Here is an 18181-nt window from a genome sequence, read left to right as displayed (position 1 = left end):
TGTGTCCAAGGGCCCTTTGTGACACGCTGGGCACGGCCGGTGGGATGGAAGGGGGCAGGGTGTCCAAGGGCCCTTTATGACCCGCGGTGACAGAGGTGCTGCTGGTGACACGGCCACAGTGTCAACAGTGCTCCTCGGAGCAGGCGACGGGACAGGACGGGACAGAGCGGTGCTGTGCGGAGCCCCCGCGCAGCCAACTCGTGCCTTGCTGACCCGGAGCGTTTTGGAGGATTTTCTCATTTCCAGGTGACCTCGAGGCATTTCCACAGGATTTGGAGACCCGGAGTTTCTCCGAGGTGTCTCTAATCCCTGTGGCAGGTGCCCTTGAGACCCTTTTGCAGGACTTGGAGACCCGGAGTTTCTCCGAGGTGTCTCCAATCCCTGCGGCAGGTGCTCTTAAGACCCTTTTGCAGGACTTGGAGACCCGGAGCTTCTCCGAGGTGTCTCCAATCCCTGCGGCAGGTGGCCTCCAGGCCATTCTGCAGGACTTAGGGCCCGGAGTTTCTCCGAGGTTCTCTTTCTCTCTTGCAGGTGCCCTCGACACCAGACTGTGGCATGGCAGGGAGACGCTTCAGCCTGCTCAGGCTGTTCCGGAGGAAGAAGGAGGAGGAAAGCCCTGGGGCTGCTCCAGCACAGCAGCCTGAAGAGGTGCAGCAGGTGCAGCCCCCGCAGGAGGGTGAGTGCTGGAGTTGGGCCACAGGGCTGGTGGCTGCAGTCCCCTTGACCTCATCCTGTCCCATCCCGTCTGGACATGCCCAGGGAAAGGGAGGGGGGCAGAGGGGCTGATCTCCTGGCAGCCGTGCTCCATCCACTGGGCATCCCGGGGCTGGCCCTGCCTGCTCCTGGAGCTCAGACCTGGGCTGTGTTCTCCGGCCTCTCCCGCACACCCTCAGCTCTGAGCGCGCTCGCTCTTTGCCAGATGCAGGCCAGGAGCAGACAGAAGAGCAGCTCCGTGCCCGTGGCCGCTTCCGCAGGGCAGCACAGGTACCTGCAGCCATCCCTGCCTGGGCTGGGCCTGCTCTCACTGCTCAGCCCAGCACCGCTGTCGCAGCCCTCCAGGGGACATCCCTCTCTTCCCTGCCCTTCTTTCTCCTGCAGACATTTATGAAATTCATGGGCAGTCGGCGTAGAAAGGCCAGGATCACACCAGCTGATGTCCAGGCCCAGCCTGACACCATCCTGACCCAGCTGACAAAGCCTGATGTCAGCACTGCATCGACTGCTGTCCCAGCAAAGTGTGACACCGCAACCAGTGATCTCACAACCCACTGGGACACCACGTCCACCGATGATGTGTCACACTGTGACTCTGTGCTGCCTGGTCTCACGGAGGAGGCCGACGCCACAACGACGGAGGGCGTGGCGAGCACTGACGCCGCGCCTGTTCAGCGCCTGGCCGATACCCCCAGCCTGGAGTTTCTTGAGGAGAGAGCTGTCTCTGCTGAAGTAAGCAGCCTGTGGCCCCCCAAGCTGGGTGCGCTGGGCCCCCTCAGCCTTTGAGGCTGGCACAGTGTGCTGGGAAGGGAAATATTTCTCCATGGAAGCTGGGCAAGTTGCTCACTCTGGCAGCTCTCCACCTCTCCCCTGTGCATCTTCCAGGCCAGACTGTGGGACCTGGGGACCTGGGGCTGCTCAAGGCATCTCCAGTCCCTGGGGCAGGTGCCCTTGAGGCCAGACAGTGGGACTGGATAAGGCGAGGCATTTCCCAGGCTTCTCTCTTGCAGCTGCCTTCAAGGCACGACTGCAGGACTTGGGGAGCCAAAGCTTTTCCATGGCATCTCTGCTGCAGGTAGCCAAAACCCCAGACGGAGACGTGCAGCAGAGACCCCCCACGGTGCCCAAGCTGGCCTGGGTGAAGGAGGAGGAGAAGGAGGAAAGCCCTAGGGCTGCTCCAGCACAGCAGCCTGAAGAGGTGCAGCAGGTGCAGCCCCCGCAGGAGGGTGAGTGCTGGAGCTGGGCCACAGGGCTGGTGGCTGCAGCCCCCTTGGCCTCATCCTGTCCCATCCCCTCTGGACATGCTCAGGGAAAGGGAGGGGGGCAGAGGGGCTGATCTCCTGGCAGCCGTGCTCCATCCACTGGGCATCCTGGGGCTGGCCCTGCCTGCTCCTGGAGCCCAGGCCTGGGCTGTGTTCTCCGGCCTCTCCCGCACACCCTCAGCTCTGAGCACGCTCGCTCTTTGCCAGATGCAGGCCAGGAGCAGACAGAAGAGCAGCTCCGTGCCCGTGGCCGCTTCCGCAGGGCAGCACAGGTACCTGCAGCCATCCCCGCCTGGGCTGGGCCTGCTCTCACTGCTCAGCCCTGCACCGCTGTCGCGGCCCTCCAGGGGAAATCCCTCTCTCTTCCTTGCCTTTCTCCTGTAGCTGGTTTGCAGATTCATCAGGTGCATTTGGCATGAAGAGGCCACTTTCATGGCCACTGGGGACACGGCAAACTCGGACCTCTTCAGTGCCCAGACCAGCGCTGCCCTGCTGGATATGCTTGTGGAGAACGGTGTCTACAAAGCAAAGCAAGTAAGCAGCCTGTGGCCAGGGCTCCAGTCCCCCAGGGATGCTGTGGCCCCTCACGCCGGCTGCGCTGGGCCCCCTCAGCCTTTGAGACCAGCAGAGTGTGGTGGCAAGGGGAGCACTTCTTGGGGGAAACTGGGCAAGTTACTGGCTCTGGCAGCTCTCCAACTGTCCCCCGTGTCCCCTCCAGGTGCCGGCCATAGTCAGGTGCATCCATCAGTGGCTCATGTCCAATGTGTCTGCTGAGCACAGGCTGGACAAGACTCTTGTCCTGCTGACTGAGGAACACCCCATGGACGTTGCAGTGACCCTGCTGCGCTCTGCCCCAGCCTGTGACAGGTATGGGGCCCACCTGCCTTGAGGGCTCACCTGCCTTTAGACCCCATCCCCCTGGACAGCCTGTCCCAAATGGTGTGCCAGAGACATGGAGACTTCCAGGACACTCCAGCTCCTCTCTTTGCCAGCTTTGGCATGTCAGCCTCCAATCCTGAGGCCAGCCTGCCTCCCTGCCCCACAAGGCACCGTGGCTCTGTCACCTGGGCCCCGCAGCTGCCCAGGCCACAGAGCTGTGTCCCAGACCCCCCTGAGGCAGAGTTGTGACTCCACAGAGCTGCTCGCACCATGTGGAAGACACTCATCTCCTCCAGATGGACTAAGGAGCCGGTGCTGCAGATCCTCTTCCGTGTGCTGGAATACTGGCCAGCGCACAGGAGACGCACCTCTGATGGGGATGAGAGGGATGTCTTTGCCCTGGCTGTGAGTTTCTTGAGCTGGCCTCTGCTCGCCCCCAGGTTGCCTCTGGGACGCCTTTCCATCCTCCCTCACCACTGCTTCTCCCTGCCCCAGGCACTGGGCTGCAAGCCTGGCTTAGGAGCAGGTTCAGGGACACCAGGGTGGGGGATCCCCCTGTGTCTCCCCTGGTCTGTCCCTGCCATGCTTGGGCCCTGCCACATGGACATCTGGGCCCTGAGAGCCGTCTCTGGGTGCTTTGTCTTTGGCAGGCAACTGTGGCACTCTGGGAGATCCTCCAGCTGTCCCACTCCTGGTGCCCAGGGGGAGTGAAGGACAATTTCCCGCGCCTCCTTCTGACTCTGCTCTTCCAAGTTTTCATCAGCACAGAGGAGATGTCAGAGGAGGTCGAGACCTTCTGGAGGCGATGCCGGGAGCAGCGCAGCCTTCCCCCCAACCCCAACAGGTGCTCCATCCCAGTCCCCTCCCCCTGCCACGCCCTCGGGGCTGGGGCCAGGGCTCTGTGCCTGACCTGGGCTGTGCTCTGCACACAGGTTTGCAGTGCAGACTGTTAAAGCCCTGCTGCGCCAGCTGCTGGATGAGGACGTGTTGATGGTGATCGGTCGCAAGTGTGGCTGGGACATGCTCCTCAAGGCTGACAGCCACCACTATGCAGTGGGTCTGCTGGCCAGGTGAGAGCCCTTTCTCCCCACTGCCCCACACCCCCACAGGTCATTTCTGCCCTGTGCACAGGCCACCCCTCACAGTGCCCGTGTGCTGGGCCAGAGGGCCTTGGCAGCCAGGGATGGCTGAGCAAAGTGGAAAAGGCAGAGAGGGGTGGCTGCACAGGAGGAGCCACCTCCCAAAGTGCCCATGTCCTCTCCTGGGCTGGTGGCCAAAGACCAGGCCTGTGTGAGTCAGTCCCAGGAGAGCTTTGCCCACCTGGCTCAGGGTCTCTGGCACCTTTATTCCCCCTTGCAGGGAGCTGTGCCGTGTATCCCACTCCTTCTGCTGCAGCATCGCCGTCAGCCTGCTCCCGCGGCTCAGCAGGGGAGAGCCCCTGTGGGAACTGCCTGCCCTGGCGTTCCTGGTGGAGGTGAGCCTGATGGCGAGCGCTGCCTGGCCCAGCTGCCTCCCCCTCTCTGCCCTCTCACAGCCGCAGCCGCCCGGGACGGTGCCTGCACCCTGTGGTGCTGCCTGGGCCCAGCCCCGGGCGGGTCCGGGCTCCTGCCGGCCGGGCACCCCGTCACTGCTCCCTGCCTTTCAGGTCCTGCACTGCCTGAACCCCAGACAATATGGGCCCAGCGTCCTGCAGATTATTTCCAGGCACCTGCGCAGTCAGTGCCCGGAGAGGCGTCGCCTGGCGCTCCGAGGCCTGGTGGTGCTCAGCAGGGATCCCGCAATGGTGAGCAGGGGGCAGGGGCTGAAGCCGGGCCGGCAGCGTGCGGCTGTGCAAGGCAGTAGCTTGGCCTTGGCTGGCCTTTGGCAGCTGTGGCAGCTGCTCCCAGCTCTCCCCCTCCCCGTTCAGCTGCCCGACTCCTTTGGGACGCACCTTTGGCCTCTGGGCCCCGCGGCAGCAGCGTGGGGCTGCACCACAGCATTGTGTTCCACACAGGCTAAGAGCATCCGGAGCCTGAGTGAAAGCCTCCTGGAGCTACTGCAGGATGCAGACACAGACGCAGTTCAGATGACCCTCTCCGCGTTCATCAACGTGCTGCACTTCCAAATCGTCATAATATCCACCCCCACTGCCCTGAAGTTGCTTGAGGCTCTGCGGCCACTCTTTGACAACGTAAGGCTCTGTGCCCCTCATCGTGGGCACTGAGTGCTGCCAGGAAACTTTGGGCCCAGTGTCTTTTCAGGCCTGTGCCCCGGTGGGCCTGGAGAAGCCAGTGCTGAGGTCTTTTCCTCTTCCTTTGCACCAGGAGCACAGCCAGCTGCAGCAGCTCTCCATGCTCCTCTTCCAGGAGCTGATGGAGGCGACAGAGAGGAGCAAGAGCCTAAAGCCACACGTGTACCTGAGTCTGGTGCCATTCTACTTCAACTGGCACAATGAGAACCAGCGTGTGGCAGAGGTGAGGACTCGTGGGCTCTGGTGTCCCCATGGGAGGAGGCTGTTGTGCCTCCTGCCCTGGCCCATGGTCGCCTGCAGCCTCCTCCTGGCCTTGGCACAGGGATGTGGGTGCTGTGCCCTGGGCTGCGGTGCCATGGCCCGCTCTCTGTTGCTGTGCAGGCCTCTTGGAGAGCACTGTTTGGTGCAGCCAGGTTCCTGAAGTGGAGAGATCTTGAGGACTTGGTGACCATGGAGCAGCCGTGGAGGTTTCCCGAGTGCCTGGTAAGGACGGCCCCAAAGCCCCAGCCCCTGATGCCCAATGTGTGGGGCTGGCAGGGTGCCTGTGTCCACTGCTGCACCCACAGACACCAGCCTGTGCCCCACACACTGCTCCCTTCCCTGGGGCGTGCGGGCTCTTTTCCAGGCTCCCTTGCCCCCGCAGCCAGGCTGCCATGGAGCCCCGGCCCAGCTGGGCTGTGGGGCAGGGCCGCCCCACGGCTCCCCAGGAGCACCCAGCCCTCTGCTCCCCCCAAAGCCCGGCCCCAGCAGTTGCTGGCCAGGCCTCAGGGCTCTGTGGGCAGGGGAGCCCCGTGCTGGGGGCAGGCAGCGCCCGGCCAAGGGGCAGAGCCTGAGCCGAGCCTTCCCTCTCTGCCCTGGCGCTCTTTGCAGCTGGAAAAGGACAGGAGCCGAGTGGGCCAGTACGTGCGCCAGGCCCTGCCATTCCTGGAGAGCCCAGAGAAGCCCCTGCGAAAGCTGGCCATCAAGTTTCTGGGTGAGCCACAAGGCCGGGGTCCCTCCCCGCCCTGCTGCAGCTCGGCCCCAGCCCCGGCTGCTGCAGCGGCAGCAGGATGCGGCCCAGGGCATGTGGAGCCCCGAGTGGCCCCGAGCGCCTGCTGCCGCCCTGTGCCAGCCCAGCCCTGGGGCGTCCCCATGCGGGAAGGCCCCGGGCTCAGCCCTGCCAGGGCAGGAGGCCGTGTGGCCGGGCTGGCAGCGCCGCTGCGGGGAACCTGTGCCTCTGGGGCCTGACAGGCTCTGTGTTCCCAGGGATCGCCGCCAGGTCCATGAAGCAGGAGCAGCCAGAGCTGCAGCTCATCTGCCAGGGTGAGCGAGGGCACCTTCCAGCTGATCCCCTTGGGCCCTGCTCCCTCCTGGCCATGGCAAGAGCTGGCTGGGATGGCCCTGGCAGGAGGGGCTCCTCACGTCCCCACACCTCTGGCCTCTCACCTTGGCTCTCTTCCTTTCTCTTCCAGCCCTTCAAGACATGACTGATGACAGCCCTGCCGTCTCAAACCTGGCCCAGGAAACGCTCCACATCATCAGAGCTGTACGGAGAACTTCATTCTTCCATTTCTGGTAGTCTCCATTGCTGCCTCTTCCAGCCCATAGAGGTGTGACAGAAGACATCAGACTCGCCATGGCAGGCCTGGCAATTCAACACTGCTACGTGCTGAGAGCTGTCCAGATGGCTCCCTACTGCAGATTCCAGCAGCTCCAAGACTGGTTGTGCAGGGCGTGGAAGACCCGGCCTTTTCCGCAGGGCAGTGTCTGCCTGTGCTGCTGCAGCTCTGTGGAGAACTGATGCAGGAAGCTCCATCTCCTGGGGCCACCTGAGCCTGTGGGGAAGATGCCTCTTCCCTGCAAGCACCCCCTTTGAGCTCAGCATGGGAATATTACATCCATGTTATCACATACAGAAGCCCAGGAGGTTTTTTTGGTGCCCAGTGTGCACAGGGCCTTGGAGAAGAGGGGAAAAGGGCTCCTTGTGCTCAGCAACACTTGCCCCGCTGTGCAACGTGCCAGCAAAAGTGGGCAGAAGCCCCTTGGCCTTTGATGGCTCTTCTGGAGCCTCAACGCTTGCAGCAGAGTGGAGGGGCAGAGGCTGGAGCTGTGGGGAACCCTGAGCACCTTGTCCTTGGAGATGGCCGCAAGCCCTCCCCAGCCAGGAAGCAGCGTCTGTGTCCTGCCTGTGTGTTACTGGCTGGATTGCTCCGGGCTCCCAAGTGCCTCTGGAGCAGCTCCTCTGGAGCTCCTTCAGGGCTGCACCACTGCTGGGCAGGTTGGCGGGGCTGGGGGAGACCCGCAGGGGAGGGGGCGCTGGGAGGCCAGGAAGGGGTGAGGTGCTGTGGAGGCCCTGATGGGACAAGGGAGAGGGAAGCCTTGAGGGGAATCTGTGAGGGGATGGGTGGCAGAAGGCTGTGAGGGGACAGACTGGGCGCAGGCCCCGAGGGGCAGGGTGGAGGGAAAGGCCCCCAGGACTTGGGGGGGCAGAGGCCATAAGCAGCCCCCAGGCAGCCACCTCCTTCCCTGCCAGCTGGCTGCTCTGCTGCTTTCCTGAGGCCTCTTCCAGCCCTGTGGCAGAAGCCCTGGAGGCCAGGCCTCAGCAGCAGGGTGGGCACACCCCCAAGGGGGCCAGGCTGGCCTGGCTGGGGACAAGGAGGGCAAGGGGGCCCTGCCAGGGCACGTCTGCCGGGTGCTGCCGGCCAGGGGCAGTGGCACAGGCAGGGCTGGTGGCCAGCCCGGGCCCCCGCGGCTGCCCAGGCCACGGGGCTGTGGCCGACACCCCCCTGAGCCAGAGCTCTGGGCCCACAGAGCTGCTGCCACCACGGGCAGGGCGCTGGGCTCCTCGGGCAGGGCTGCGCACTCGCTGCTGCCCAAGCGGCTCCGCGCCCCACAGACAACAGCACCAGAGGCTGCCCAGGAGCAGCAGCACCCACAACGCCTGGGCCTCCTCACCCAGGCACCCACACCCGCCAGGACGCCAAAAGTGGGCAGACTGTGGGCACAGTTGCACCCGCTTTGGCAAAAGGCTTCAGGGCAAGTGGCCACCACAGCTTTCCAGTGACTCCCCAGCCTCACAGCAACCCTTGGCAGCTTCAGCTGCAGCCTGACATCCTGACTGACTTCAATGGCCCTGCTTGAGGCTGGACACACCTTCCACACTCAGGTGTCCCCAGCCAGCACCACTGGTGCCATCCTTAGAGACTCTGCTGGGACACCAGCCTCAGGCTGCAGCTGCTCAACCTCTCCTCCACACAGGCACCTTCAAAACACGGGCATGGGCTTCTAAACTCTACGTCCAACACTTGAGGGCAACAAAGGAAGAAGCAGCAGAAGCTGAAGCAAAGCAGGGCCTCGTGTGGCGGAGCTTCACGGATGGAGGGAAGTAAGCACTGTGGTGTGTGCTGAAGAGATGGCCCAGTTCACCAGCTCACACTTTGCTGCTGGACATTCCTCCCTTGGTCCTGCTGGAGCCCATTCCCTACCAGTGCATGGCCCTGCCTTGTTCCCGGATCCAATCTCCGGGAGCCCTGGCAACAAGTGGGCCCCGTGTCCACCTGAGAGTAGAAACTGGCAGAACGTCTCTGCTTCCAGCACTTCTCTTGGCTGCTCCTGCAGGTGGGTGGCACCTTCATGGGAGACACAGAACAGCTTCTCATCCCAGACTTCTCCCTGTCCCCTGCACTTCCCCAATGGACTGGACATCAGCTGCTGGCCACAGCTGAGCACACAGACACCGGAGTGTTGAACATGCGAGACTGGGCTGATTTTTTTTCCAGAAGGCAAGAAAACAAGCAAAAAGAACACAAAAATCTTGAGAGTCTCTCTGTCCAATCTAATTGTCCTGTGAAACTCAGCAGCTGATGGTGGTTTTGTGCTGCTGCTAATCACTTCCACCCAAAAATCATGTCAGGAAGGAGCAACAGCTTCTGCCTTCTGACAGATGCCAAGTCTTGCCACCAATTGCTCCAGCTGCTGCTCCCAACAGCCGCCTGCAAGAGGGCAGACCTCAGTGCCCCTTGGCTTTGGCTGCCCTCTGGCAGAGAAGTACCCCAGGGGCACAGCTCTTTGGGGCAGGAGACGGGCAGCACCCTTGCCAGGACTTGGGGTGGTGGCAGGTCTCCTTGGGCCAGGACTTGCCAGAGGCTGTCCCTCAAGAATCCCGGGAGCAGGCAGGGAATGCTGAGCAGAGCAAGCCCTGCCCGGACATCCCATCAGGAAGACACTGTTCTAGGGGGAATTCACTGGGTGTACCAACTCTTCCTGACTAGCTTAATGACTCAGCCATGGTGTGTCCCTGTCACTCAGATCCCTTCTTGGCCGCACCTGATGTTGTGATTCATGTGCCTGACAATACCTTTAACATCCCTGTAAATATTCCTTGTTATTTTAGTTGTATCACAGATCAAAACGTGTCTACCCTCCATTTATTATTAATAATTCCCATGGGCAGAAGAGCCAAACTGGGGCTCCCAGTGAATCGAAGCAGAAGCTGGGAGGATGATGCAGGATACAGTGAATGAAGGAAACTGTGAAATGCAGAAATCCTCAGTGGATGGCTGATTGCTTGGATCATCTCTGCAGCAATCCCGGCAGCTGCCGCAGCCACGGCTCCTGCTGCACTGGCCATTCAGTGCAGGCCATGCCTGCAGTGCCAGTGTATGGCAACTCTGGCAGCACCAGGAGCAGGGGTTCAGAATCTGTCTGGTTTCAATATTCCAAGTCCTCTGGAAGCGCATGGGACAAGCCCCAAGACAAGAAGCCCGGGTCCTGGCCCTCTTGGCCGTGAACTCTGCGTGTCCAAACAGAACAGGGGCAGAGGTGGGACCAAGCGGAGTCACTCTGCACCTGCCCTGAGTTCATGGGAATGCAAAGGGAGGATGGACTTTGGCTGAGTGCTTGGAGAGAGAGAAGGCTGTTTCTCCAAGTGGAAATGCACTTGAACCAGCCTGCATGACCAGCCTGTTTTCCTCTGGAGGCTGAACACAGCCAGCACATGAGGGGGAGGGGAATGTGTGGGATCAGGGCACTGCTTTGGGAATTCCGATGGACTGAAAGACAAACACCAGGTGCTGCTCACGAGAGAACAGGAATAAAAGGGGACACCAAAAAGTGTCAGGGGACAAGTCCCAGAATGGAACTCTGGGTGTGCAGCCTCATTTTCTCCTTCAGCACCCACAGGAGAGGGGGCAAAAAGTGGGGGTTGGGACCCCAAAACTATTCAGGGGGGAAATTGGGGATTGAGGGGACAGTGGGAGAGTAGAAGGAACAGGGAGAGGGGTGGAAAAGGGGGGTGGTCTGGGGGGTCCGACGGTCCCAAGGGGGTCTTTGGGCACTGGGGGGTTGGGAAAGGGGGGTGGTCCCCCTGAGCTCCCAACTTACTCTGGGGTGCTGGGGGCTGCTGGATCCAATCTCAGCCTTGCATTGTGCCAACAGTTTACGTTTAGAGGAATTACAGAGGTGTGACTGAATCACTTTTGTCCCCCGAGTTTAATGATGACAAATCAGATCTATTGACAGAAAATGAATTATTTAGAGTGACAAATCATCAGATAAAAGATCTTCATCTAAATTATTTAGTGAACAATATACACACTAAAACTACCAGTAGTACAGGATAAGATAGGACAGGGCACTACAGCAATTGTTGAAGCAATTCTACTAAAGGTGGCAAACAAGCAATAATTCTTAATTGGAGATGGATGGAACTCCCCCAGACCAACGCTCGTGGGGAGATCTCTGCTCTCAACCTCCAGCAGTGACCTTGGGGGGTCCCCAGCCAAGGCAGGAATCTCCACACACCCCCAAGAAGGGTTCTGTTGGAAGAAGCTGCCCCTGGGAAAGGGGACTGGCCCTTTCTGGTAGAAACCCAGGGACTGACAGTCCTTGGACTCCAGGGGTTCCCTCACCATCAGGGGCTTCATTTGGGGTGAAACCAGTCTGGGGTCCAACATCTCCTGCCTTGTCCCGGCCCCCTCTCAGCTCAGCACTGACCCCTTTGCAAATGGGGCATTGTCTTGGGGCCATTGCAGGGGGGATGTCCTGCCCCAGTGTCCCAGTGTTCCTTTAATTCCCAGAGGCCCTGCAGTGTCCCAGTGGCCTCTTGATTCCATGACCTTCTGAAACACCTCAGGGTTCCTTTGGTTCCATTAGGCCCCCCTGTCACAAAGGCCCCTGGATTCCATGAATTCCGCAGTGTCACAAGGTTCCTTTTTTTCCATAGGGCCCTGCAGTGTCCCAATTGTGCCTTGATTCCAGGAGTACCCAAATTCTCCCAGGGTTCCTTTGGTTTCAGGAGGTCCCGCAGTGTCCCAGCGGCCCCTTCATTCCAGGCAGGCCCAGGGAGACGAAGGCAAAGACGGAGCCCCGACCCCCGTCAGCATCTTGGGGGGCGGGGGGGCAGGACCCGGGAAACGGCGGATGGACTGGGATGGACTGGGATGGACTGGGACAGACTGGGATGGACTGGGATGGACTGGGATGGACTGGGAAGAGACAGGGAGGGACTGGGATAGACTGGGATGGACTGGGATGGACTGGGACAGACTGGGATGGACTGGGATGGACTGGGATGGACTGGGACAGACTGGGATGGACTGGGACACCAGGATACACCGGGACCAGGACTGGGACCCAGCAGGACCCCCCGGGAGCAGGATCTGAGCACACTGGGACCCTCCAGGACCAGAACCGGGGCAACAGGGATCCTACTGGGAGCAACTGGGACCACACTGAGGGCTACTGGGAGCAACTGGAGGCCACATAGGATATAGTGGGAGTGCCTTGGAGTCACTGGGATCATACTGGTGGAAACTGGAATGTTACTGGGGCACCTGGGAGTGACTGGGAAGGGCTACGAGCATGTTGACGGCTCTACTGGGATATACTGGGAGTGTCTGCAACCATGGTGGGGGTGACTGGGACTGTACTGGGAGTGACTGGGACTACATGAAGGGGAATTAGGACCAGGCTGGGGGCAATTGGAAGGAATTGAGTGACTGGATTTACAATAGAAGCAACTGGGATTGACTGGGACTGTCAGGAGAGAGGACTGGGATCATACTTGGAAGTGACTGGATCTGTGCTAGGGGCAACTGGGAGCAACTGAGACCATACTGGGATCACAGTGGGAGCAGCTTGGCCCATGCTGGGAGCAACTGAGACCACACTGAGGGTGACTGGGGTCATACTGGGATCATATCAAGAGTGAGTGGGATCATGCTGGAGGTGATTGGGATCATACTGGGAGCAACTGGGAGTGCAATGGGGATGATTGGAAGTGGCTGTGAGCAACTGGGATCATGCTGGAAGCTTCTGGGCAACAGGGAATGAGTGGGACCACATGGAGGAAACTGGGAGCAACTGGGAGAGACCAGGAGTGACTGGGATCATCCTGGGACTGACTGGGCGCTGAATCCGAAAAATCGGTCCGAGAAACTGCTCAGAGACTTTTTTCTCTTTAAGCAGCAAGGTATTTGTTTATTCAACGTTGGGAGCAAGCCAGCTCGCGCTGGACAAACTTGCTCCAAGGCTTCACACAAAATCAGCATTTTTATACAATCTTCAGCTGTGACTAAATGCATATTCAAGTGATTCCAACATCTATCTCTGCATATTAATAACAGGCGGAGTATAGGTGGAGCTCAGGCGGGGCTTGGGGCGGTGCTTCTCTTGGCCCTCAATCCTGAGGGGACTTCCACTCTTCCTCCATGGCTCTGGGGGCTTCAACTCATCTTCCTCAGCTTGACCTTCCTTCTCTTCCATTGTTCTTGACCCGCTCCCTGAAGCTTGGAAAAAGCCCTGGCTCCCGGCCTATTCCTCCTCTTCCAATGTCTCCCTGATCCTGCTGTCTCTCTAATTTATCCCCTCTAGGCCTAGGACATGTTCCTGTACTATTCTCTGAAGCTTTGCTCCAGTCAGTAGAACAGAACGAGCACAGATGGTCTTGGCTGTTGGTAGCTTGTTAGCAGGCCCAAATTTCTTCGTGAACTCTTTTGGGCCTGGCCTCCTGTTTCACCAGGGACACAGCCTGGGCCCGGGTGTTCCCATTCCCATTCCACGGGTTTGCATTCCTGTTCCAGGTGTTCCCATCCCATTCTAGTTGTTCCCATCCCATTCCAGCTGTCCCCATTCCCATTCCAGGAGTTCCCATTCCCATTCCAGGTGTTCCATCCCATTTTAGGTGTCCCCATTCCCATTCCTATTGTCCCTCCTCCCATTCCTGGTGTTCACATCCCACTTCTGTTTTCCCCATCCCCAGTTCTTGGTCTTCCCATTCCCATTCCAGGTGTCTCCATTCCCATTCCTATTGTCCCCATTCCCATTCCAGGTGTTCCCATTCCCATTTCCCCTGTCCCCATTCCCATTCCCCCTGTCCCCATTCCCATTCCTGGTTCCCAGGGAGGAACTGCCAGATGCCGGAGGAGGAGTCAGAATTTATTGCCCAAAGCAGGAGATTTTCACACCAAAATTAACCCCTGGTGATGTCACCACTGTCCCTGTGATGTCACCGATGTCCCCGTGATGTCACCGCTGTCCCCGTGATGTCACCAATGTTCCTTTGATGTCACCACTGTCCCTGTGATGTCACCAATGTTCCTGTGATGTCACCGCTGTCTCTGTGATGTCACTGCTGTACATGTGATGTCATCGATGTCCCCGTGATGTCACCGCTGTCATTTCCCCTGCTGGTTTACCTTAAAACCAGCACACCAGGTCTGTGCCCAACGGGGGTCCCTGTGGATCATCCAACGCGGGTCCTCCCATGGCTGATGGAGTTGGAGCAGCGGCCGAAGCTCTTCCCGTAGTCGGGGCACTCGGGGCTTCTCTTACCGGTGGGTCCGTTGGTGGGAGGTCAAGGAAGAGCTCTGCGTGAAGCTCTTCCCACACTCCCCACGCTTGTAGGGCCTCTCCCTGATGTGGATGTGAAGATGGGTGCAGAGGGTGGAGCTGTCCCACATTCCCTACACGTTTAGAGCTGTTCCCCAGTGTGGATTTGCTGGTGGCTGAGCAGCTTGGTGCTTGTGCTGAAGCTCTTCCCACATTCCAAGCACTTGTAGGGTCATTCCCTGGTGTGGATGCAACAGTGTTTGCAAACGCTGGAGCTGTCCCTGAAGCTCTTCCCACACTCCCCACACATGTAGGGCCTTCCCCACTGTGGATCATCTGGTGTCGGAGCAGGTTGGAGCTCTGAGTGAAGCTCTTCCCACACTCCCCACACGTGTAGGGCCTTTCCCCACTGTGGATCATCTGGTGTCGGAGCAGGTGGGAGCTCCGTTTGAAGCTTGTCCCACACTCCCCACATGTGTAGGGCCTTTCCCCACTGTGGATCATCTGGTGGCTGAGGAGGTGGGAGCTCCGTTTGAAGCTCTTCCCACACTCCCCACACGTGTAGGGCTGTTCCCCACTGTGGATGCGACGGTGGTTGCGGAGGGTGGAGCTCTGCCTGAAGCTTTTCCCACATTCCCTACACGTGTAGGGCCGTTCCCCAGTGTGGATGTGCTGGTGCCTCAGGAGGTGGGTGCTCCTGCTGAAGCTCTTCCCACATTCCAAGCACTTGAAGGGCTTCTTCCTGCTGGGACGCTGCTCAGGGACCACCAGCTCAGAGCTCCCCCTCAAGCTCCAGCCGCCTTCCGAGCACAGGCTGGCTCTTTCCTCCTCAGAGCACCCTGGGATGGCTTTGGAGCCCCTCCTGCGGGGGGATCTCCGGCCCTTTTCCTCCCCGCTGCCTTCCTGCGCCGGGGAGCCCTTCAAAACGGCCTCTCCCACCAGGGTCTCACGGGGGGATTTGTCCTCCGGGCTCTCCCTCCTCACCTCGGGGCCTGGGGCAGGAAGCAAGAAGGACAGGCAGGGGATTTGCCTCCAGCCCACAGGGAAGGCCAAGGACATCCCCCCAACTCCGGCCCCGGCAGGACAGCCACAAAAGACAAAAGACCGACCCAAAGGGACACTGACTTCCTCCTCACCTGCCTGGGGGGACCAAGGCATCTTCCTCTTCCTCGCAACCTTCTCCTCCATCCGCCCAAGCTTTGGGAAGCAGAAATCCTGATGGGGGGGAAAAACAAGGGGTGAGCGCGTTGCCTTGGGGGTTCCTCCTGCCCAAGTCCATCTCTAGAACTCACCAGGCATCCTGTGACCATAAAGACCTCCAAAACACCAAGATCCAGCCCAGAAAAACCCAAACCACTGACATTCAGGCAAAAAACCCTCAGAAATAGTGAGATGAACCCCTCACAAACTGCAAAAAGTTGAAATTCAGCTAAAAAATACTCCAAAATATCAAGATTCAACCAGAAAAACTCTCCCAGAAGTTCCCCCTCTCTGGGCTCTCCCCTCTGGGGTTCGGAGGGTCCCCCCTCTCTGGGAAACTGGGGGTCCCACTTAGGGATGCTGGGAGTGTTGGGGGTCCAAAGGGTCCCTTCTCCTCTGACCCTCGCCTTCGGGGTGCCGCGTTCCAAGACATTCCCCCTCTCCAGGTTCTCCACCTTGTTGTCCCGGGGATCCCAGGGGTCCCCACTGTCCAGGTTTCCCCTTCTCTGCAATCCCTCTCCAGGCTGTCAGGGCTCTTGCAGCTCTCTCCTCTCTCCAGCCTCCCCCGCTCTCCAGGGATCAAGGCATGGGGACATCAAGGCTCCCCAACACCAACCCTGTATCCGCTCTCCCCCCTCCCCTCAGCCCCCCTCTCCCACCCCTTTCCCATTGGCCCTCCAAACCCCAGCTCCCCCCAGCTCCCTTTGGGGGTGACCCACCGCCCCTCACGCTCCCTTTGGGGGTCCCACCCGCTCTTTTCGCTTCTCTCGCCCCTTTCCCATCGTGGCCGCTCCGCTCACCCGACAGCGGCAGGAAGGGCAGGGACAGGGGCGGAGCAGCCACAGCAACAGCAGGAGAACAATCGTCCCCTCGATCCCATGGATGCCCAGGAAGGTGGAACCTGTCCCAAATATCCTGGGGGAGCACGGAGGTTCGGGACATACTCAGGCTGCCAGCACAGATTTCCCTGCAAAGTCTGCAGGGAGTCAAGATCTGGAGAGGAGATTGTGCCCCATGGATGGGATTGCAGAGGCTCCCTCAGGTCCCCAGCAGGAATCAGTAACCAAGAATATATACAAAAGGCCCCCCTGAAGATTTCGGGGGGAGTGTCCTGTAGGGAGGGGACAGTGTCACCCCACCAGGGCAGGGCTGGCAAGTGGGAGGCTGCTCCAGGGCTCTGCAAGAGGCCTCGTGCTCTGCTCGGCCCCAGCAGTGGCTGGTACCAACACCCCCGGCTGAAGACCCAGCCCTGGGCAGTTCCTGCCAGAACAGCCCCACCCCACCTGGCTCCAACCTCCTGGCAGGGACTTGCAGACAGTCAGGAGGTCTCCCCTGAGCCTCCTCTTCTCCAGCCTCAACACCCCCAGCTCCCTCAGCCTCTCCTCACACCACTTGTGCTCCACCTCCTTCCCCAGCCTCGCTGCTCTTCTCTGGATCCTCTGACCCCAAAAATGCTCCCTCTCCCACAGAAAGGCCAAGGGCATCTGGGGACATGCTGGGGACAGTCGGGGGCTTTGTGGGGCACTGGGTGATTACTGGGGGATACTGGGACACACTGGAGGGAACCAGGGGGCACTGGGAGGACTGGGGGGTTACTGAGGGACACTGGGAGGGCACTGGGAGGGACTGGGGGGTTACTGGGGCACACTGGGGGGCACTGGCAGAGAACTGGGGAGTTATTGGGGGATACCAGGATAGCGGGGGGGACACTAGCAGGTTACTGGGCCATACTGGGGGTTACTGGGTGCTCACTGCAGGATCACTGGGCCATCCTGGGGGGCAGTGGGAGGTCACTGGGACACACTGGCTGGTCACTGAGGGTGTTACTGGGCCATATTGAGGGGAACTGGGAGGTCACTGGGATATACTGGGGGCACTGGGATCCCCTTACCCAGATGTGGTACATCTCCCCTCCCGGATTTTGGAGGGCATCCCTAGGCCCCCTCCCCTTGGGGCTGGGGGACCCCTTGAACCCCACTGCTGGGCTTTAGGGGACCCCCTAAAATCCACTAAAAACCCCTGAAATCCCCCCCTCGACCCATCGAAACCTCCTCAAGGGCCCCTCATCCCTCCCCAGCACCCCTAAACCCTCTCAGTGACCCACAAAACCCACCTGAGACTCCCCAAGCCCATTCAGGGACCCCCAATCCCCCCCACGGGCCCTCCAAACCATCTGGGACACCTTAAACCCCCCAGAGACCCCAAAACTGCCTCGAAGGTCCCCGCAAAGCCTCCCAGGAACCCCAAACCTCCCCAGAGACCCCCAAAGCCACCTGGGACACCCCAAATCTCCTCAGAAAACAAAACCCGCATCAGAGCCCCCCAAAACCTTTCAGGGACCTTCAACCTCCCCCCTGAGTCCCTTCAGGGACCCCTCAAAACGTCCCCGGGAACCCCCGAACCCCCCCGCTAAACCCTCCCGAGCCCTCCAGCCTTTCCACCCACACCCGCGCTCCCCGCAGCCCCCGAGGGGATCCCCAGACCCCGCTCTCGCCGCCCCCCCCGCCAACTCACCCAGCGAAGCGCAGCGGCCGCAGGCGAGTCCTGCTCACTCCCGACCACGAGGCCAAAATGGCGCTCGCGCCGCGCGCCCTCCGCCTTTACAGACCCGCCCCGCAGCCAATCAGCGCGCGGCCACGGCCCCTGCCCGCCCTTCGCCACGCCCCCACCTGCGCGGTGCATTGTGGGAGTTGTATTCCCTGCGGCGGGGGAGGACCGGACTTGTTGGGTTTTAGTTTTTCTGTCTTCTTTTATTTTCTCTTTTTTATTTCTTTCTTTTCTTTCTTTTTTCTTTCTCCTTTCCTTTTTCTCTTTTTTTTCTTTCTCGTTCTTCTTTTTTCTTTGTTCTTTTTTTTTCAATTTTTTTCCTGCTTTTTCTTTCTTGTTTTCTCTTTTTTTCTCCTTTTTCTTTTTTTTCTTCCTTTTCTTTGTTTTTCTTTTTATTTTTCCTTTTTTTTTCCTTTTTCCTTGTTTTTTATACATTATTTTCTATCAGTTGTACTTTCAATCAGTTGTACTTTCAAGGAAAATGTAAACACAGATCAAAACAATCTCTAGGTACATATCTTACAACAACAGATAATCTGCC

The 18181-nt window shown here is 59.7% G+C and overlaps 1 protein-coding gene across 2 annotated transcripts; it reads left to right on the top strand.

Annotated features, from left to right (window-relative positions):
• Positions 1–43: 43 nt before the first annotated feature.
• LOC113993925 (maestro heat-like repeat-containing protein family member 7) lies at positions 44–6975 on the top strand. Of its 2 annotated transcripts, XM_027732526.2 has the most exons (18): positions 44–676; positions 920–984; positions 1099–1446; positions 1790–1940; positions 2184–2248; positions 2361–2510; positions 2695–2843; positions 3113–3260; positions 3506–3699; positions 3788–3925; positions 4215–4329; positions 4501–4638; positions 4849–5025; positions 5159–5308; positions 5467–5568; positions 5956–6058; positions 6331–6387; positions 6537–6975. In XM_027732526.2, exons 1-18 carry the CDS (start codon positions 556–558, stop codon positions 6641–6643), a joined length of 2478 nt encoding a protein of 825 aa, XP_027588327.2. In that variant the 5' UTR covers positions 44–555; the 3' UTR covers positions 6644–6975. The 2 variants fall into 2 exon arrangements, with proteins under 2 accessions (XP_027588327.2, XP_027588328.2); XM_027732527.2 differs by lacking the exons at positions 1099–1446; positions 1790–1940; positions 2184–2248 and having other exon boundaries at positions 45–676.
• The last annotated feature ends 11206 nt before the right edge of the window (positions 6976–18181 follow it).

This window comes from Pipra filicauda, unplaced genomic scaffold (genome assembly GCF_003945595.2).
Source record: "Pipra filicauda isolate LSUMZ 115617 unplaced genomic scaffold, ASM394559v2 scaffold962_size61265_pilon, whole genome shotgun sequence".
Lineage (NCBI taxonomy): Eukaryota > Metazoa > Chordata > Aves > Passeriformes > Pipridae > Pipra > Pipra filicauda.
This window is presented reverse-complemented; position numbering and strand designations above follow the sequence as displayed.